At 52.6% G+C, this 22228-nt stretch overlaps 1 protein-coding gene across 1 annotated transcript; it reads left to right on the top strand.

The window, feature by feature from the left end:
• The first annotated feature begins 2491 nt into the window (after window positions 1-2491).
• LOC149271427 (putative Polycomb group protein ASXL2) lies at window positions 2492-19547 on the top strand. Its single transcript, XM_089507433.1, has 13 exons — window positions 2492-2533; window positions 4823-4905; window positions 6733-6841; window positions 7202-7370; window positions 10153-10268; window positions 10361-10493; window positions 10689-10829; window positions 11216-11379; window positions 11637-11733; window positions 15689-15794; window positions 16557-16687; window positions 16913-17202; window positions 17283-19547. Exons 2-13 carry the CDS (start codon window positions 4850-4852, stop codon window positions 19545-19547), a joined length of 3777 nt encoding a protein of 1258 aa, XP_089363559.1. The 5' UTR covers window positions 2492-2533; window positions 4823-4849.
• The last annotated feature ends 2681 nt before the right edge of the window (window positions 19548-22228 follow it).

Below are 22228 nucleotides of genomic sequence, written 5' to 3'. Positions count from 1 at the left end.
CCTGTGTGTCTAAAATAAATCAGTCTTCGTTTGGTTTTACCCTACACTGAGTCTCGGCGAGTGACTGGGGAACCGGGGAAAGTGTGTTGTCCCAGGCTAAGGGAGCACAAGACAGCGGAGGTAGTCGCTCGGACTAGCCAGCTCCGTGACACTCATTTTGCCCCAATAAACTCCCTTTATCTGCAGACCTGGAGCCGCCGTCGCTGTCAGTCATGTGATATTTTGGGTGACTTTTCCAGCTCAAACACCACACTGAGCTGATGCTTTACGGCAATGCTAATGAAGTCGGTTCATCCATAGATTTTCATTAATTAGAGGGTCCGACTGAGTGATTAAGACTGAGCCATTCTATTCCCTGCCACAGGCAGTATGATAAGCGCTTGTTGATCGTCTAACACATAAGTTATAGTGATGTCCGGATCATGAACGAATCGTTCATTTGATCCGGTTCTTTTTAGTGATCCGGATGAATCAATCCACTAGACTGAACGATTCATTTGTAGCGGTTCAGTCTGTGAATCATGCAGCTGTAACCTGATCCTAGAGCTGTGAGTCATCTGCAGAGCACTCAGACACAGACTCTGGGGTCAGGTTACAGCTCATTAATTCACACAGGAACGATGACTCTTAGAGTCAGAGAGTCGTTCAAAGAGTCGAATGATCCGAAGAGTCGAATGATCCGAAGAGTCAAATGATCCGAAGAGTCGAATGATCCGAAGAGTCGAATGATCCGAAGAGTCGAATGATCCGAAGAGTCGAATGATTCGAATCTTACAGGGATCCGGATCTTACAGAGATTCGAATCATTCAGAGAATATCACTGATACCATACTTTTATAAATAAATACATTAATAATGTTCACACTGCCCCCAGGATTTAGATTCCCCTGAGTTTGCCCCCCCTTTACCTATAACTGCACCTACAGTTAACTTTATTAAATTAATTAAATTAACCCTCAGTCATCAGCATAAAATTAACCCTTATACCCCATCAACCATAACTGCCCCTGAAATTAACCGTAAAGATCCCATTAACCATAACGGCCCCTGAAATTAACCCTAAAGACCCCATTAACCATAACGGCCCCAGAAATTAACCCTAAATACTCCATTAACCATAACTGCCCCTAAATTAATTGCATGTACTCCAGATAAATTACCTAATAAATTGGTATGGTTGATGGGGTCTTTAGTGTTAATTTGGGGGCAGTTATGCTTAATGGGGTGTTTAGGGATAATTTAGGGGCAGTTATGCTTAATGGGGTCTTTAGTGTTAATTTAGGGGCAGTTATGCTTAATGAGGTGTTTAGGGTTAATTTGGGGGCAGTTATGCTTAATGGGTCTTTAGTGTTAATTTAGGGGCAGTTATGCTTAATGAGGTGTTTAGGGTTAATTTGGGGATAGTTATGCTTAATGGGGTCTTTAGTGTTAATTTAGGGGCAGTTATGCTTAATCAGGTGTTTAGGGTTAATTTGGGGGCAGTTATGCTTAATGGGGTCTTTAGTGTTAATTTAGGGGCATTTATGCTTAATGAGGTGTTTAGGGTTAATTTGGGGGCAGTTATGGTTAATGGGGTGTTAAGGGTTAATTTTAGGGGCAGTCATGGTTGATGGGGTGTTAAGGGTTAATTTTAGGGGCAGACATGGTTGATGGGGTGTTTAGGGTTAATTTAATGGTGAGGGTTAATTTAATTAATTTAATAAAGTTAGCTTAAGGTGCAGTTGCAGGTAAAGGGGAATGTAAATCCTGGGGGCAGTGATTATTAATGTATTATTTATAACAGTATGGTGACATTCTCTGAATGATTACAATGCCAATGAAGGCAGAGAGTCGTTCAAAGATCCGGATCTTACAATGATCCGGATCACTGTAAGATTCGGATCCCTGTAAGATCCGAATCTTTGAACGACTCTCTGCCTTCATTGACATCACTGGAGGCAGGGGGGAGGATTCATAATGAAAGGGGCGGGGCCAATCGTTAGTGTGCCTGCACGGAGTTACTGGAAAACAGTAACTCCGTGCAGACACACTGAGTGATCCGAAGATCCGGATCATGAATCGGATCATTTCAGTGAACGAATCGAAATGATCCGATTCACTTTAATGATCCGAACTTCCCATCACTAATAAGTTAATACTGCCGAGCAGGGACAGGGAGACGCAGAACACGTGATGAAGGAAGTAACACGCCACTATCGGCAGATCCCATTAAAAGACAGTTGCGGACGCGGTCCGGAGATGCGCGCGCAGATGATGCCGGGAGTTGTAGTTTGGCGTCGATAACGCATGGGATGCTGGGATCTGGTTCCGGGGTCGCGCTCTGCAGGCCCCGCCTCCATCGCTGACAGCTCTGTACAGTAGTGACGTCACGTGACCCGTGTGGCTCCGTACAGTAAGGGCCCGGCATGGCGGCGGCTCACGGGCGGTGAGAGAGTTTACCATCGCAGAAATGCGGGACCCAGCCAGGAGGAGACGACGACGGCGGAGGAGGAGAAGGAGGAAGGGCAGGACCTGGGCCGAGGCCGCTAGGACGGTCAGTGACCGGGGCAGCCGGAGAAGGGTTAATTCGGTGTGTGCAGCCGGCCAGAGGGGAAGAATACCGCTGTGTGAAGGGTTAATCCCCCTGTGTCTGCATCTGAAGGGTTAATGCCGCGGTGCTGCTCTTCACGCTAATGGGGTAACTTTCTAGGACCCCTGGTGTGCAGGTGACAGCGCCGTGTACGCGCGCGCCTACCCGGTGTGCTTACAGCGCGCGTCTGCTCCACATTTAGGCCGTGTGTTTACAGGGGGGGCTGGGGGTATGCTTTGTGTGTTACATTGTAGTGCGTGTTTATAAGGCATGTTTTGTGGACTGTAATTACATGGCAGGATACACTGTAAACACACACAATGTACACACACCTCGCTGTCACCTGCACACTAGGGACCCTAGAAAGTTAACCCATTAGTGTGAAGAGCAGCACGCGGTGTCTGTTTACAGGAGGGCCGGTGCGCACACACGCGGTGTCTGTTTACAGGAGGGCCGGTGCGCACACGCGTTGTGTGTAACATGGTAGTGCATGCTTTCACAGCGTGTTTACTGGACTACAAGTGATTCTAATGCAGCATATGTTTACTCTTTGTGTGTGCGTGTTTATCACATGGCGGCGTGTTTACAGGAAGGACTGTGGCGTTGGGTGTTAACATGGCGGTGTGTTTACAGGAAGGACTGTTGCGTTAGGTGTTAACGTGGCGGTGTGTTTACAGGAAGGACTGTTGCATTGGGTGTTAACGTGGCGGTGTGTTTACAGGAAGGACTGTCGCGTCGGGTGTTAACGTGGTGGTGTGTTAACAGGAAGGAGTGTTGCGTTGGGTGTTAACGTGGCGGTGTGTTTACAGGAAGGACTGTGGCGTTGGGTGTTAACGTGGCGGTGTGTTAACAGGAAGGACTGTTGCGTCGGGTGTTAACGTGGCGGTGTGTTTACAGGAAGGACTGTTGCGTCGGGTGTTAACGTGGCGCTGTGTTAACAGGAAGGAGTGTTGCGTTGGGTGTTAACGTGGCGGTGTGTTTACGGGAAGGACTGTTGCGTCGGGTGTTAACGTGGCGGTGTGTTTACAGGAAGGACTGTTGCGTTGGGTGTTAACGTGGCGGTGTGTTTACAGAAGGGACTGTTATGTTAGGTGTTAACATGGCGATGTGTTTACAGGAAGGACTGTTGCGTTGGGTGTTAACATGGAGTTGTGTTAGGTGTTAACATGGCGGTGTGTTTACAGGAAGGACTGTTGCATTGGGTGTTAACGTGGCGGTGTGTTTACAGGAAGGACTGTTGCGTTGGGTGTTAACGTGGCGGTGTGTTTACAGGAAGGACTGTCGCGTTGGGTGTTAACGTGGCGGTGTGTTTACAGGAAGGACTGTTGCGTCTGGTGTTAACGTGGCGGTGTGTTTACAGGAAGGACTGTTGCGTTGGCTGTTAACGTGGCGGTGTGTTTACAGGAAGGACTGTCGGGTGTTAACGTGGCGGTGTGTTTACAGGAAGGACTGTTGGGTTGGCTGTTAACGTGGCGGTGTGTTTACAGGAAGGACTGTTGCGTTGGGTGTTAATGTGGCGGTGTGTTTACAGGAAGGACTGTTGCGTCGGCTGTTAACGTGGCGGTGTGTTTACAGGAAGGACTGTTGCGTCGGCTGTTAACGTGGCGGTGTGTTTACAGGAAGGACTGTTGCGTCGGGTGTTAACGTGGCGGTGTGTTTACAGGAAGGACTGTTGCGTCGGGTGTTAACGTGGCGGTGTGTTTACAGGAAGGACTGTTGCGTCGGGTGTTAACATGCTGGTATGTGTCTCCTGTGCATGTTTACTGGGCGGCGCATGCTTACACAACACGTTTATACAGAGCAGTATGACAGGCAGTCTGTGCTTACAGGCTCCATAAGGGCCGCAGCTAACGGTTAATCGGATATAAAAATTAATGTAAAATTTTCTTTTATTTAAAATAATAAAAAAAAGCGCAATTTTAGTGATAAAAAAACCCGCAAAATAAATTACTATCGCAAAGTTTGACAGGTGGTAGTAGAATTAGTGCATGGAAAGGGTTAAAATACCAGCGGATGGTTTATATACAGTATATATATATAACGTATACGGGGCGAACGCTCATTAATGGGATATATATCGTATGTATATATTGTATGTATGTATATATTGTATGTATGTATATACTGTATGTATGTGTAATGTATATGTAGGTAGTATTTTGGGACACTCGATCGGTTCTCGGTGTGGGTTGGACCAGGGGCCCGGTTCTCCCGCACAGCGTTACATGTACTGGTTCCGTGTTCCGTGTCCAGGTGTTGGAGAAGTATCACAACACACCCATGAGCCATAAGGAGATCCTCCAGGTCATTCAGCAAGAAGGACTCAAGGAGATCAGGTGAGCGCGATGCCGGCAGGTACCTTAACGGGGTTCATGCGCGGGGCTCGACAAACCCCAGGGACCCTCACTGTCCATAACGGAGACCCCCTGTCCCACCACCCCCCCCCCCAGCCTACCACCCATACCGCTGCCTGCACTCCCTCAGTCTCACTGAGTGTGAGTGCGGGGGAGATGATTTCCCGCAGGCAGCGGAAGCACTGTCCAGAGGGGCAAAACAAGTGTGTGTGTTGGTATGTGTATTAGCGTGTGACGGTGATATGGTGGTGTTTGTATTAGCGTGTGTGTGAGTATATCGGTGTGTGTGTTGGTATGTGTATTAGCGTGTGACGGTGATATGGTGGTGTTTGTATTAGCGTGTGTGTGAGTATATCGGTGTGTGTGTTGGTATGTGTATTAGCGTGTGACGGTGATATGGTGGTGTTTGTATTAGCGTGTGTGTGTTGGTATGTGTGTGAGTATATCGGTGTGTGTGTTGGTATGTGTATTAGCGTGTGACGGTGATATGGTGGTGTTTGTATTAGCGTGTGTGTGTTGGTATGTGTGTGAGTATATCGGTGTGTGTGTTGGTATGTGTATTAGCGTGTGAGGGTGATATGGTGGTATTTGTATTAGCATGTGTGTGTTGGTATGTGTATTGGTATGTGTATTAGCGTGTGGCGGTGATATGGTGGTGTTTGTATTAGCGTGTGTGTGTTGGTATGTGTGTGAGTATATCGGTGTATGTGTATTAGCGTGTGAGGGTGATATGGTGGTGTTTGTATTAGCGTGTGTGTGTTGGTATGTGTGACAGGGCCAGGCTAGCTGGCTCATATGTCATATGAAGTTTAGCCGGGTCACGGAGCACTTTTGTGTCCGGTTCCGTATACCGTGACCCGGTAATATATTATATTGTGTTTATTGTGTAACCGGCCCAGAGACTGATGTGGATTCAGCCCCAGTCTTCAAAGAGACGATCCTATAATCTGGCTGGGGCTCTTAATCAGCCAACACAGCCCTGTCTGCCCAGACGGCCCCCGCACTACAGGGGGGATAACACAGGTGGGGGAACCCATTGTATTCTGTAATCCCCTCACCTGATACATCCCCTGTATACTGATGGGATTTGTGATGGGATGTGGCTGATGGGATTGGGGGTTGGGTTCGGTACACATTGCATTGAGATTGTATATAAGTTCTGTGTGTTTGTAATAAAGAGAGTTCTTCTTGGTTTACTACGAATGGTGGTCTGGATGATCCGTGGATAGCTGAGTGCGATCCGTATGAGGGACTGACTGGTGATTCCTCAGCCCTCAAACAGGGGACCCAGCCTTGGGTACGGTGACCCTGTAACAGTATGTGTGTGAGTATATCGGTGTATGTGTATTAGCGTGTGGCGGTGATATGGTGGTGTTTGTATTAGCGTGTGTGTGTTGGTATGTGTGTGAGTATATCGGTGTGTGTGTTGGTATGTGTATTAGCGTGTGGCGGTGATATGGTGGTGTTTGTATTAGCGTGTGAGTATATCGGTGTGTGTGTTGGTATGTGTATTAGCGTGTGGCGGTGATATGGTGGTGTTTGTATTAGCGTGTGTGTGTTGGTATGTGTGTGAGTATATTGGTGTGTGTATTAGCGTGTGACGGTGGTGTGTTAGTGTGTGTGTAAGTATGGTGGTTGGGAATTACCCCAAGCCCGTGTTACCCCCGTGCTGTGACTCCCATCAGCCCCTCTGATCCGCCCCAATCGTGCCCCTTGGAGGAAACCCCCCAGCGCTGCAGCCGCCCTCCTCCCCCAGTGAGCCCAGCAGGGATCCATTCCTTATACTGGGCCGTGTTTGTTCTGTTCCAGCGGCACGTCTCCTCTCGCCTGCCTGAACGCCATGCTCCATACCAACTCCCGCGGGGAAGAGGGCATGTTCTACAAGGTCCCGGGCAGGATGGGGGTCTATACGCTGAAGGTAGGTCCGGGGGTATTCAGGATTAACTGCCTCCGCTCCGCGTGGGAAGTTCCCTGCTCTCCGTGGGGGGGTTTGCTTCACCACGCGGGATTTCACATCATGGGTATTGATGATAACGGAGTGGGTTCTTAAGTGAGTGGGGACCCGGTTTGTGCGCAGACATCATGTGATCAACTAGGGCCACGCCCCCACGTAAAATTTAATAAAGTGGATATAAAAATGTTAATTTCCCCAAACCCTGCCCTTCCTCGGGGCGATACTCGGAGGAACGCCGCACAGCTGACGAAGCCAATTGCCCCCCTCTCCCCGGCCAATGGGGCTAACAGCTCGGCCCTGATTGGTTCTTTTCATGCCTTGCAGAAGGACGCCGCCGATGGGGTGAAGGAGATCTCCGACTGCTCAGACGACAGCAGCGACGCGCACTCCGACTCCCAGGGCTCCGAGCACAGCAGCAGTAGTGGAAGCAGCGCCAGCAGCAGCGGCAGAGCCGGCACCAAGGAGCGTAGAAGCAGCCGCTGGAGACAGAAAGGTAGCAGACTGCCCCGGCCGGGGGCTATTCCCGTGCAGGCAAAAGCTTGCTTTTTCTATCGATTGTTGAACCCAGGTGCGGCTCGCCGAGATTTAACCCCTTAAATCTCTCAGAGCTGTGGGCTCTGCGTGGCCCCTTTCCTGACGGCGTCTATACGTCGTGCCGGCCGCGAGCCGTTATATCGGTGACGCTTTACGTGATTCCGTGCCCTGACACGGCTGCCTCTCTGTGGCCGTCTTTGTGGCTTCGTCTCTTGCCCTGCCGCACACCTCGAGGGACTCCCTTAGCGTGTATACCCTGCCGTGCCCAGCAGGCCCCCCCCCGCTTTACGCACCCGCCTGGCAATCGGCGAAGGAAACGACTACTCTGTGAAGGGAAGGTTAATGTATCACCCGGTTATACAGCCCTCACCCTGCGGGGGGCAGCACTTTGCTTGGGAATGAGTAGAGACGGCCAATGTGCTCGCCCTCCGTACACCTGCCCCAGCTGCCCCCCCTCGCTGTATGCACGGGGCTAATAGGTGGGTAAATATCATGCACTGAAACGTGCGCGGATCCTGCAGAATTAAGATGCGTGTCGATGGAGCCGCCGGGAGGCCGTGGCCTGCGATCTGATGTCTGCTGATGACGTGGAACTTTGTTGAGCTTTTACAGAAAGAGACCGAAGTGTCGGTTTAACCTCGAGTGGCTTCGCTCTGTAACAGGAAGCGCGTTTCAGATGCGATCACCCACCGCTTCCTCATACGAGCCCCGCCGCCCTCTGCAGCCGCCATAATACAGAGGACGTGCGCGGCGGGCGCCATGTACCGAGAGCCGCAGGGCGGTGGCTCTCACCCCCCAGGTAAGGGACCCAGGAGGGCCAAAGAGGAGGCACGCGCCGGGTATATGGATTCTCTCATTGACACGTCTGCATTTGGCTCCGTCACAAGGGCCAGTGTGGCCCCTGAGCGCGCAGCACCGAGTTCTTCTGCCGATGTCTGTAGAGAGCTCTGCGGAGAGTCCTCCGTCTGTCCCGTAGACGCGCGTATAGGAGAGGGAAATACAGGGTTTTCTACCCAAATCTGACCCGTCGGCTGCCGTTAACGGGAAATGGACTTAAAAATCTATCTTAAAGGGGAACGTCCATCGTTTTCTTTATCACTAGAATCAGATTAAAATAGACTTTCAAAAATATCGCGCTTTTCCTTTTCTGACTCCTTATTATACTGCCTGCGGGACACAATAGAATGCCTCAGTCTTAAATATCCAGCCGGACTCTCTGACTAACGACAGTCTATGGAGGAACGGACTTCATTAGCATCGCCATAAAGCATCAGCTCAGTGTGGTGTTGAGTCGGGAAAATCACCCCAAATATCACATGTATACAGCGCCGGGGGGTTATATTACTGTATACAGTGCTGGGGGTTATATTACTGTATACAGTGCTGGGGGTTATATTACTGTATACAGCGCTGGGGGTTATATTACTGTATACAGCGCTGGGGGGTTATATTACTGTATACAGCGCCGGGGGGTTATATTACTGTATACAGTGCTGGGGGTTATATTACTGTATACAGTGCTGGGGGTTATATTACTGTATACAGTGCTGGGGGTTATATTACTGTATACAGCGCTGGGGGTTATATTACTGTATACAGCGCTGGGGGGTTATATTACTGTATACAGCGCTGGGGGGTTATATTACTGTATACAGCGCTGGGTGTTATATTACTGTATACAGCGCTGGGGGGTTATATTACTGTATACAGCGCTGGGGGGTTATATTACTGTATACAGCGCTGGGGGGTTATATTACTGTATACAGCGCTGGGGGTTATATTACTGTATACAGCGCTGGGGGGTTATATTACTGTATACAGCGCTGGGGGTTATATTACTGTATACAGTGCTGGGGGTTATATTACTGTATACAGCGCTGGGGGGTTATATTGTATACAGCGCTGGGGGGGTTATTACTGTATACAGCGCTGGGGGGTTATATTACTGTATACAGCGCTGGGGGGGTATATTACTGTATACAGCGCTGGGGGGGTATATTACTGTATACAGGGCTGGGGGGTTATATTACTGTATACAGCGCTGGGGGGGTATATTACTGTATACAGCGCTGGGGGGTTATATTACTGTATACAGCGCTGGGGGGTTATATTACTGTATACAGGGCTGGGGGGTTATATTACTGTATACAGCGCTGGGGGTTATATTACTGTATACAGCGCTGGGGGGTTATATTACTGTATACAGCGCTGGGGGGTATATTACTGTATACAGCGCTGGGGGGTTATATTACTGTATACAGCGCTGGGGGGTTATATTACTGTATACAGCGCTGGGGGTTATATTACTGTATACAGCGCTGGGGGTTATATTACTGTATACAGCGCTGGGGGGTTATATTACTGTATACAGCGCTGGGGGGTTATATTACTGTATACAGCGCTGGGGGGTTATATTACTGTATACAGCGCTGGGGGTTATATTACTGTATACAGCGCTGGGGGGTTATATTACTGTATACAGCGCTGGGGGTTATATTACTGTATACAGCGCTGGGGGTTATATTACTGTATACAGCGCTGGGGGGTTATATTACTGGATACAGCGCTGGGGGGTTATATTACTGTATACAGCGCTGGGGGGTTATATTACTGTATACAGTGCTGGGGGTTATATTACTGTATACAGCGCTGGCGGCTAGTCTGCTCTGTGACGTGTTACACGCGTGTTCATGTGTCTGGGAAGCTGTTTGTAACGCGTCTCTTTTTTTGTCTGTCTCTAGTGGCTCCCAGACTGTCTCAGCCGTGCTCTCCCCCGTCAGGCTGCCCGTCTCCCTCCATTCCAGCCGGGAAAGTCATCTCTCCATCCCAGAAGCACAGCAAGAAGGCCCTGAAACAGGTAAGAGACCCCCCGGCTGTGTGACCCCCCTCCCCGCTGTGTGACCCCCCTCCTCCGTTGCCCGCTTGTAATTACGGCGTGTGTCTGCGCAGGCTCTGAAGCAGCAGCAGCGGAGGAAGCAGCAGAGACGGCCGGGGATTCCCATCACCTCCAGCCAGCACCTCCTGCTGAAACCCGTGAAGCCGACCAGCAACCCCTCGCCTGCCAAACCCAGCGAGCCCCCCGGTACGTCACCAGTGGCTACCCGCTGTCCTCTGGCTGAGCATAGTGGGAGTCGTAGTGGCTGTGATTCTGACTCGGTGGGGCTCTCTCCGTCTCTTGGGGTTTGATGGGTCTCCTCGTATAGTAACGGGGCGACACTCTCCGGCCGAGGGCCGCTCGGCCCCGGGACACTCACCTTTGTTTTCCCCTGTTCTGTAGGATGGCCGGCCAAGCACCCAGAAGGGCCGCCGAAAGCCCCCCAGACAGCGGGGTCTGACCCAGCGGCGGCTGCCAAAGCCGCAGTCTCGTTGCCCGGGCTGGGGAGGAAAACGCTGCCGCGAACGGACAGGCTTCAGGCCCGTAAGTGTCAATAACCCGGCTTACTGGTCCGTCCCCTCCACCCTTACAAAGGCTGCCTGAGCCAATCAGCAACGACGAGCCACTAGGAGAGGATTAATTTTACTGGGGAGGAATAATCCTGAGAGCAGGGAGTTATGACGGCGGCCCCCGTGGTTCCTAACACACGTGTATTGGTAACCGCTTGCCCCGGTGTATTTGGGTATATATGTAATATGTATGTATAAGTGGGGCGCCCGCTATGCTCTGACGGCAGCTTCCCCATCGGGGTCAGGATTCGGCCCTTTGGACTGGCAGAGGCTGTTTGGGTATTGGGGGTCTCGCCGGTGCGTAGTATCTGCCCCCCCCCCCCCCGTGTTTCCCGTCACTAACGTCCCCCCTGTCCGCAGGGCACCTGAAAAGGACGCGCTGCGCGGAGATTGACGTGGAGACGCCGGAGTCCATCTTGGTGAATACGAACCTGAGAGCCCTGATTAACAAACACACGTTCTCGCTGCTCCCCGGCGACTGCCAGCAGAGGCTGCTGCTCCTCCTGCCGGAGGGGGACCGGCTGGTGAGGGCCCGGCGACTCCATGCTCCGTCTGTGCCTGACCTAGACAGGGGCAGTGATCACCAGAGAGGAGGCTTTACTGCTCGTTAATACCCCGAGCGTCCGGGTCGTTCACATGGTGTGCTGGTTCTGGGTTATACAGGCTTTTGGGCGGGGTGCTGTTTCTGGGTTGTACTGGGTTTTGGGGGGGGTACTGGGTTTGGGGGGTACTGGTTCTGGGTTGAACTGTATTTTGTAATTTGCGTTCCGGTGTCGCGCAGGTTGGTCCTGACAGTCAGATGAAGCTGAACAGCTCGGCTCTTAATAACGAGTTCTTCACATCAGCGTCACAGAGCTGGAGAGAGCGTCTGGGGGAAGGTGAGACCGTAACGCAGCTTGAGACATCTACGTATCTATACGGAGCCCGCGTGGGATTAGTATGTTATACCGCTGTGCGGAGCCCGCGTGGGATTAGTATGTTATACCGCTGTGCGGAGCCCGCGTGGGATTAGTATGTTATACCGCTGTGCGGAGCCCGCGTGGGATTAGTATGTTATACCGCTGTGCAGACCCGCGTGGGATTAGTATGTTATACCGCTGTGCGGAGCCCGCGTGGGATTAGTATGTTATACCGCTGTGCGGAGCCCGCGTGGGATTAGTATGTTATACCGCTGTGCGGAGCCCGCGTGGGATTAGTATGTTATACCGCTGTGCAGACCCGCGTGGGATTAGTATGTTATACCGCTGTGCGGAGCCCGCGTGGGATTAGTATGTTATACCGCTGTGCAGACCCGCGTGGGATTAGTATGTTATACCGCTGTGCGGAGCCCGCGTGGGATTAGTATGTTATACCGCTGTGCGGAGCCCGCGTGGGATTAGTATGTTATACCGCTGTGCGGAGCCCGCGTGGGATTAGTATGTTATACCGCTGTGCGGAGCCCGCGTGGGATTAGTATATTATACCGCTGTGCGGAGCCCGCGTGGGATTAGTATGTTATACCGCTGTGCGGAGCTCGCGTGGGATTAGTATGTTATACCGCTGTGCGGAGCCCGCGTGGGATTAGTATATTATACCGCTGTGCGGAGCCCGCGTGGGATTAGTATGTTATACCGCTGTGCGGAGCCCGCGTGGGATTAGTATGTTATACCGCTGTGCGGAGCTCGCGTGGGATTAGTATGTTATACCGCTGTGCGGAGCCCGCGTGGGATTAGTATATTATACCGCTGTGCGGAGCCCGCGTGGGATTAGTATGTTATACCGCTGTGCGGAGCCCACGTGGGATTAGTATGTTATACCGCTGTGCGGAGCCCGCGTGGGATTAGTATGTTATACCGCTGTGCGGAGCCCGCGTGGGATTAGTATATTATACCGCTGTGCGGAGCCCGCGTGGGATTAGTATATTATACCGCTGTGCAGACCCGCGTGGGATTAGTATGTTATACCGCTGTGCGCCGGGGCCGCGTGGGATTAGTATATTATACCGCTGTGCAGACCCGCGTGGGATTAGTATATTATACCGCTGTGCGCCGGGGCCGCGTGGGATTAGTATGTTATACCGCTGTGCAGACCCGCGTGGGATTAGTATATTATACCGCTGTGCGCCGGGGCCGCGTGGGATTAGTATGTTATACCGCTGTGCAGACCCGCGTGGGATTAGTATGTTATACCGCTGTGCAGACCCGCGTGGGATTAGTATATTATACCGCTGTGCAGACCAGCGTGGGATTAGTATATTATACCGCTGTGCAGACCCGCGTGGGATTAGTATGTTATACCGCTGTGCGGAGCCCGCGTGGGATTAGTATATTATACCGCTGTGCGGAGCCCGCGTGGGATTAGTATGTTATACCGCTGTGCAGACCCGCGTGGGATTAGTATATTATACCGCTGTGCAGACCCGCGTGGGATTAGTATATTATACCGCTGTGCAGACCCGCGTGGGATTAGTATATTATACCGCTGTGCGGAGCCCGCGTGGGATTAGTATGTTATACCGCTGTGCGGAGCCCGCGTGGGATTAGTATATTATACCGCTGTGCAGACCCGCGTGGGATTAGTATATTATACCGCTGTGCGGAGCCCGCGTGGGATTAGTATATTATACCGCTGTGCGGAGCCCGCGTGGGATTAGTATATTATACCGCTGTGCAGACCCGCGTGGGATTAGTATATTATACCGCTGTGCGGAGCCCGCGTGGGATTAGTATGTTATACCGCTGTGCAGACCCGCGTGGGATTAGTATGTTATACCGCTGTGCGGAGCCCGCGTGGGATTAGTATATTATACCGCTGTGCAGACCCGCGTGGGATTAGTATATTATACCGCTGTGCAGACCCGCGTGGGATTAGTATGTTATACCGCTGTGCAGACCCGCGTGGGATTAGTATGTTATACCGCTGTGCGGAGCCCGCGTGGGATTAGTATATTATACCGCTGTGCAGACCCGCGTGGGATTAGTATGTTATACCGCTGTGCAGACCCGCGTGGGATTAGTATGTTATACCGCTGTGCGGAGCCCGCGTGGGATTAGTATGTTATACCGCTGTGCAGACCCGCGTGGGATTAGTATATTATACCGCTGTGCAGACCCGCGTGGGATTAGTATATTATACCGCTGTGCGGAGCCCGCGTGGGATTAGTATGTTATACCGCTGTGCAGACCCGCGTGGGATTAGTATGTTATACCGCTGTGCGGAGCCCGCGTGGGATTAGTATATTATACCGCTGTGCGGAGCCCGCGTGGGATTAGTATGTTATACCGCTGTGCAGACCCGCGTGGGATTAGTATATTATACCGCTGTGCGGAGCCCGCGTGGGATTAGTATATTATACCGCTGTGCGGAGCCCGCGTGGGATTAGTATGTTATACCGCTGTGCAGACCCGCGTGGGATTAGTATGTTATACCGCTGTGCGGAGCCCGCGTGGGATTAGTATGTTATACCGCTGTGCGGAGCCCGCGTGGGATTAGTATATTATACCGCTGTGCAGACCCGCGTGGGATTAGTATATTATACCGCTGTGCGGAGCCCGCGTGGGATTAGTATATTATACCGCTGTGCGGAGCCCACGTGGGATTAGTATGTTATACCGCTGTGCGGAGCCCGCGTGGGATTAGTATATTATACCGCTGTGCGGAGCCCACGTGGGATTAGTATGTTATACCGCTGTGCGGAGCCCGCGTGGGATTAGTATGTTATACCGCTGTGCGGAGCCCGCGTGGGATTAGTATGTTATACCGCTGTGCAGACCCGCGTGGGATTAGTATGTTATACCGCTGTGCAGACCCGCGTGGGATTAGTATGTTATACCGCTGTGCAGACCCGCGTGGGATTAGTATGTTATACCGCTGTGCAGACCCGCGTGGGATTAGTATGTTATACCGCTGTGCGGAGCCCGCGTGGGATTAGTATGTTATACCGCTGTGCAGACCCGCGTGGGATTAGTATATTATACCGCTGTGCGCCGGGGCCGCGTGGGATTAGTATGTTATACCGCTGTGCAGACCCGCGTGGGATTAGTATATTATACCGCTGTGCGGAGCCCGCGTGGGATTAGTATATTATACCGCTGTGCGGAGCCCGCGTGGGATTAGTATGTTATACCGCTGTGCGGAGCCCGCGTGGGATTAGTATGTTATACCGCTGTGCGGAGCCCGCGTGGGATTAGTATGTTATACCGCTGTGCGGAGCCCGCGTGGGATTAGTATGTTATACCGCTGTGCGGAGCCCGCGTGGGATTAGTATGTTATACCGCTGTGCGGAGCCCGCGTGGGATTAGTATGTTATACCGCTGTGCGGAGCCCGCGTGGGATTAGTATGTTATACCGCTGTGCAGACCCGCGTGGGATTAGTATATTATACCGCTGTGCGGAGCCCGCGTGGGATTAGTATATTATACCGCTGTGCGGAGCCCGCGTGGGATTAGTATGTTATACCGCTGTGCGGAGCCCGCGTGGGATTAGTATATTATACCGCTGTGCGGAGCCCGCGTGGGATTAGTATATTATACCGCTGTGCGGAGCCCGCGTGGGATTAGTATGTTATACCGCTGTGCGGAGCCCGCGTGGGATTAGTATGTTATACCGCTGTGCGGAGCCCGCGTGGGATTAGTATGTTATACCGCGTGGGATTAGTATATAGGGTCTCCCGTCACTTCCTGTCCGCCGGGGCCGCGTGGGATTAGTATGTTATACCGCTGTGCGGAGCCCGCGTGGGATTAGTATGTTATACCGCGTGGGATTAGTATATAGGGTCTCCCGTCACTTCCTGTCCGCCGGGGCCGCGTGTCTCCCGGCTGCGTACGCGGTAAATACGCTGGGTTCTGGTTGCAGGTGAATTCACCCCCGAGATGCAGCTACGAATTCGTCAGGAAATTGAAAAGGAGAAGAAAGTCGAGTCTTGGAAGGAGCGATTCTACGAGAGCTTCTACGGAGAGCAGTGAGTACCGAGTATCCCCGCGGGTGCCGGCCGACACCTTCTCACCACAGTCAGTCGCGTTAAACTTTCCCTAAGGGCCAGCCCTAGGCAGGGGTGCCAGCGGTTACTGCCTCCACCCCCATAGGGTCAGGTTCATACGGCCCCCTGTGACGGGGGAGGGGCCGCCTTATTAAGTAATTATACCCAAAGTGAAATAACATTTTTAATAAAAAATATATATTTCTAAGATATCTGTAATTTCATGCTTTTCTCTGCAAAACTCAAAAAAAGCCTGCGGATCTTTCGCATTATTCTCTTGGGAGAAGATACACGGATGTAATGTTGGGACGTGTTGGTGTGATGGACACGGATGTAATGTTGGTGTGATGGACACAGATGTAATGTTGGGACGTGTTGGTGTGATGGACACGGATGTAATGTTGGGACGTGTTGGTGTGATGGACACGGATGTAATGTTGGGACGTGTTGGTGTGATGGACACGGATGTAATGTTGGGACGTGTTGGTTTAATAAACACGGATGTAATGTTGGTGTGATGGACACGGATGTAATGTTGGTGTGATGGACACGGATGTAATGTTGGGACGTGGTGGTGTGGTGGACACGGATGTAATGTTGGGACGTGGTGGTGTGGTGGACACGGATGTAATGTTGGGACGTGGTGGTGTGGTGGACACGGATGTAATGTTGGGACGTGTTTAGACGCTTTAAGGGGTGTTTAACTTCTAAATGGTTTGTTCTCTCTTTTTTTGCTCCCAATAGTTCTGGTTTGAGTCTAGATGACTTCAGTAAGCTGACGGAAGAGACTGATGAGACCTCTGATCAGACCCGGGCTCCTGAGATCACTAAATATGTCCCAGACCCAGAGCCCCCGGTCGCTGCCCCGCCAGCTGGTACCGACCCGAACGCGGGAGAACCTGCCCAGAACGACAAAGAAAAGAAACCTGAAACGCCAGCGGATGCCGGAGCCGCGCAGCAGCGGGGCAGAGAAATCGGAGCGAAGGCAGGGCCTGTTTCTTCTTCTTCTTCATCATCATCATCATCATCATCATCCTCTGAGGTGACCGGAGTAGGAAGCACCTCAGGCCCAGAGATGGCATCTAAGCTGCTCCCATCAGCGATGGAGTCCAAGGAGACGGACGAGCTGCGGCCAAGTAAACCAAAGAGCCCTGAGCCCACCTCGGCCCGGCCGACGCTCGCGGCCCAGGAGGCTCCTCAGCTTCTAGATCCGAGTCCCGGAACGGCTGCCGGCGCCAAGAGGAAGCTGGACGTTGGTGACGATGGTCCGGTGGAGAAGCAGCCGCGCATGACGGAGCCGGGACAGGATCGGCAGCCGGTTCGTGCCTTATTCCGGCCCGTCACCCAATCGGCGCCTGGCGATGCAGAGCGGAAAGCACCGCTAATCGAGGTAACGCTGAGTGAGTGCGATGTGGGAGACGTTGCCTCCTGTAATGATATCTCAATGGTTTCCCTTTGTTTCTGTTTTAGGTCGCGGGGCTCTTCCCAAAGCCGTTTCCCGCTAGCCGGGTCTCTCCCAGGCCCGCGTTTCCAGTCGCCGCGTCGAGTCCCGGCAGAACCGGAGCGAGGACGCTTGCAGACATCAAAGCCAAGGCACAGCTGGCTAGAGCACAGAGAGCCGCCGCTGCCGCCGCCGCCACGTCTGCTGCCTTTGGAGCTTCTGTCCCAGGTCCGGGGCCCGGTGGAGGAGGGGGTCCGGGGCCCGGTGGAGGAGGGGGTCCGGGGGACCCGAGGAGGGAGCAGGCGGACTGCTCCAGTCAGACCGAGGGCCGAGTACTGGACGTGGGAATTATTGGAAGCAGGAGAGGTGAAAGGGGAGCTGCACCCCGGTCTACCGGCAGCCTCAGGGAGGCCCACATTGCAGGGCAGACGTCGGCTGACAGTGCAGCACGAGCACAACTACTCCAAAAACCCAGTTTACAACCCAGAATACGCACCATGCAGCCAGAGCCGTCTGCCTTCCCCACCATCTCCTCGCTAGACAAGCCGAGTGCAGGTAAAGTGAAGAACCTGCCGCCCGGAAGAAGCAACGGCCCCTCCGTAACATCAGGAACGTTGGGGGTCATTACGGACTCTGCGGCCTCCATTACAAGAGAAATGAGAGAACCATCAGTAACGCAGGGTGTCACCGGAGTCACCAGACAATCCCAGTCGCACGCCATGAAGCCAACTGACATATCTCCGGGGGCCACAGAAACATCTTCTGTCCCACAGCAAGTCGGCTTAACGCCCGTTCCAAAGCCAAACGCCACCCCTGGGTGTTCTACAGCATCGCAGGTTACGGGAAGGTCGGACCGGTCGTCTGCATCCAACACTCCCCACGTGAGAGCGGCCAGGCCAAGCGCAAGTATCCCGGCCAGTAACCCACTGGTGACTCGGCTGCTCCAGGGGAAGAATGTTCCGATAGTGAATATACTACCTAAGCCACCGACCAGGGTGGAAATTCAGCCGGTGCCATCGGCTGCCAAGGCGACGCCGAATGTAACCACGGGAACGTCGACGTCCGGCTTGGAATTAAACGATCAGGTCGGCGCGGAGAGACAATCGAATACGCCGGCCCAACAGCTGGAGAGGTTCCTCAGCCAGAGCCGACAGCTGGCGTCTGGGCAGAGAATATGGCAGCTGTTCTCAGGGCAGGATTACGGCAGCAGAAATCAGGTCCAACGCCAGGAAGAAGAGGGCTGCGTGAGGCGAGAACAGAGCCTACAGTCGCTCATCAAAAAGATCCAACAGGAGAACTCGGGAACCGCATGGAACCCGCCGGCCTTCGATTCGAGTCGCTCGGGTCTCCAGGGAGAAAGCATCTCGACCAGTCAAAGATTCATGCTGGGCTTCACCGGCCGGCGGACGTGTAAGCCGGCCATGTCCGGTCACTACCTGCTGAACATATCGACTTACGGAAGAGTTCCGGAGAGGTTTAGGCAAACGAGCGCCATCAGCCCTGAGAGCGGGATGAGTGTAAATGACCCCGACTACCCAGAAGACTGCGAATCCGGGGAGGATGAGACGGAGTCCGGCGCGGAGAGCGGAGAGGAGAACGCTCAGGACGCGGATTCCTGCTCGGTTAACGTCTCCAAAATATTCTCCGCTCCCAAGTGTGAGCCGCCTTCCGACAACCGAGTGTCCGCTCACGGTCCAAACGCCGAGGCCGCTCCTACGCTCGACATAAAGGAGACTGTTGAAGTTTTCACAAGAGGCAGCATTTACGACGAATCCAGCCTGGCTAGAGAGTTTATCCAAGCAGCCCAGGCCAAAATGGCCAACGTCCTGGGCGTGAAGATAAATCCCAACGCGCCTGAGCTGTACAGGACGCAGCCCTCGGGCTCCCAGTTCCATCACCCCGACCTTCAGCCAGGTGCCCGGCCTTACGGGAGCCCCGCAGCTCTCATCGGATCCAGTTATGGAGGCACAATCAGCATCTCCACCTCGACGGATGTGATGCACGCCTCGGCCGTCCCCGTGAGCGGGAATCTGGGCTCGGCCAGGGCCGATAACGTCGTGTCCTTCTCTGTGACCGTCACGACTCTCCCCTCCGGTCATAGCGTCAGCTCCGGCAGCCGCGAGCCGGCGCTTTCCGTCCAGGCCTTCGCCGAGGACGACGACCCGAAGACCAACGCTTCCAAGTGCTACTGCCGCCTCAAAGCCATGATCGTCTGCAAGGGCTGCGGGGCTTTCTGCCACGACGACTGCATCGGCCCGTCCAAGCTGTGCGTCTCCTGCCTCGTCGTCCGGTGAGAGCGCCGTCTCCCCGAGGATTAGAGCGCAACTCGGAAGGGAATCTCGATTTCATCAGTTTAACCCTTTGCCGTGCAGCCACCGAGTTAGGAACTTTGCAGGAGCTGCGTCGGCTCGGAAACTTCCGGATTACGACAAACGTTTGCACTTAAATCCTGTAAATAGATTTTTAAAGAATTTTAATACCTAAAATCCAAAGAATTCCCTCCCCTTCCTCCTTAAATAATATTAAAGCAATATATTTCCTTAGATACTTTGTATCAGCACTCAGCGGGTGGGGGGGGTCCTTTTTAAAGCAATAAGCTTTAACCTCTTGTGTCAGGGGTACGAGCAGCGTGTTGCACCCCTCTCTGGCACACTAATGGTTAAAGCACCTAAAAGCCTCCATGTTTGATACGCAGTCTTTCCCTCTCTCAGCATGGCGTCCCCAGGCTCTGATGAGACCGGAGTATTCGCTCGCTGCAGTCTAAGACCCGAATACCCCTGTCTCGTAAGCCGTCGCCGGGGAGATGTTAGGATGGGTAGGATGACGGCGGCGGGGGTAATCTGGAGCTGCTGCTGCCCCATAGCAGGGCTAGAACTTGGCACTGTGATTATCGTATATCACCAGGGGAGGCCAAACGCGCTGGGGCACCCACGGGACCTCATCATGGAGACCATACGTCTCCGCGCACCGCTCGTTACACTAATGGCGTGACCTTCACTGGATCATTTGTGGTGTTCTCTCATCACCTAGAACCAGAAGGAACCTCAGGGCAGAAAGCTTCGTAAATTAAAGCCCAGAGGCTGGCGTTTGTCTTAAGTTAGGCTCAGGTTTATTAGAACTTTAAAGCTGCTGTTCCACTCAGACAAAACCTCAAATGCTCTCTCCAGCAAATATTATGATTAAAGGGTTTGGGCTCTCAGCAGGGCTGGGAATGGAGTTTCTAAAGCTTCGTATCCTGTACAGTTTCGACAAATCGGGACAGCAGCTTTAAAATGTATTAAGTACTCTCTCCCCCATTCTTCTAACATTAAACTGCAGCCGCCGCTCTCTCCCCCATTCTTCTAACTAAACTGGGGCTGCCGCGCTCCCCCCATTCTTCTAACATTAAACTGCAGCCACCGCGCTCTCCCCCATTCTTCTAACTAAACTGCGGCTGCCGCGCTCCCCCCATTCTTCTAACATTAAACTGCAGCCGCCGCGCTCTCCCTCATTCTTCTAACATTAAACTGCAGCCGCCGCGCTCTCCCCCATTCTTCTAACATTAAACTGCAGCCGCTGCGCTCTCCCTCATTCTTCTAACATTAAACTGCAGCCGCCGCGCTCTCCCCCATTCTTCTAACATTAAACTGCAGCCGCCGCGCTCTCCCCCATTCTTCTAACATTAAACTGCAGCCACCGCGCTCCCCCCCATTCTTTTTACATTAAACTGCAGCCGCCGAGCTCTCCCCCATTCTTCTAACATTAAACTGCAGCCACCGCGCTCCCCCCATTCTTCTAACATTAAACTGCAGCCACCGCGCTCCCCCCATTCTTCTAACATTAAACTGCAGCCGCTGCACTCTCCCCCATTCTTCTAACATTAAACTGCAGCCGCCACGCTCTCCCCCATTCTTCTAACATTAAACTGCAGCCGCTGCGCTCTCCCTCATTCTTCTAACATTAAACTGCAGCCGCTGCGCTCTCCCTCATTCTTCTAACATTAAATTGCAGCCGCCGCGCTCTCCCTCAGTCTTCTAACATTAAATTGCAGCCGCCGCGCTCTCCCTCATTCTTCTAACATTAAACTGCAGCCGCTGCGCTCTCCCTCATTCTTCTAACATTAAACTGCAGCCGCCGCGCCCTCCCCAGACTTCCGTCTATGGGGAGAGCCGCTGCTGGCACGTTGGCCACGGACCTGAACCTCACGGGAAAACGTTTTACCTATCAGGGCCCGGACTGGCTATCTGGCACCCCCTGGGGCAAATGCCCCGTGGGCCGCCTGCGCTACGCAGTTACTGCACTTACGTTATTGGGTAGCCACTGGCCTTAAAGTGGCAGGTCGGCCCTGAACGCGCCGCGTACTCCATGTTGTCACGGTTGCTTGCGCCACCGCTCCCTCCTACTGCGCAGGGGCAAGCACACACACCTAATTAGCCTATCACCCCCTTGAAGGTTAGCCCTCCCAGTTTGCACATTCGGGGCTGGGCTTGCATTGGTTAATGAGCCTTCGGAGGGATGCGTTTAACCTATTGAGCGCTGTAGGGTTGTGCTGCTCGCCCATCAGGTGCTCAATAGGTTAACAAGCCATGTGGTAGACCCCCATAATCCCCCTCATGAGATTCTCCTTGCTGTCACTTTAGACGATGTCGCTCTATATAAATCCGGCTGCAGAGATAGACGGTATAATAATATATTTTAAGTAATATATATTTGTGAGAAATGTCGGAATGTATATACAGGGTATCGCGCGCGGGATCAGAAACGTTTAAAAATATTAATTCCTCCAGAAAACGGCAATAATTCGGTTTCCTCTAGAATTAGAAAATCCAGGCCTTTGTGTATTTTAGGATTTTTTTTTCGTTTTCTGGATTTTTCTTAATAAAGGGACTGTTAGATTTGGAGGTCGGGGTATGTACAGAAACATAGCCGTGACAGCCTTTTAAGGATAAAATACTATATTTTCAGAATCTATAGAAAAAAAAAAAGAAATCTCTAT

Source organism: Sceloporus occidentalis, unplaced genomic scaffold (genome assembly GCF_023333645.1).
Source record: "Sceloporus occidentalis isolate IW3139 unplaced genomic scaffold, rSceOcc1.0.p SCAF_521, whole genome shotgun sequence".
NCBI lineage: Eukaryota > Metazoa > Chordata > Lepidosauria > Squamata > Phrynosomatidae > Sceloporus > Sceloporus occidentalis.
Note: the sequence above shows the minus strand (reverse complement) of the source record. Positions and strands in the feature narration are given on the sequence as shown.

Excerpts from the sequence above, each read along its gene's own strand:
- LOC149271427 (XM_089507433.1), top strand. The coding sequence starts at position 4,850 with ATGAGCCATAAGGAGATCCTCCAGGTCATTCAGCAAGAAGGACTCAAG. Across the intron at positions 16,688-16,912 it reads GGTCGCTGCCCCGCCAGCTG|CGATGGAGTCCAAGGAGACG; the intron begins GTACCGACCCGA and ends TGCTCCCATCAG. Across the intron at positions 17,203-17,282 it reads GGAAAGCACCGCTAATCGAG|GTCGCGGGGCTCTTCCCAAA; the intron begins GTAACGCTGAGT and ends TTTCTGTTTTAG.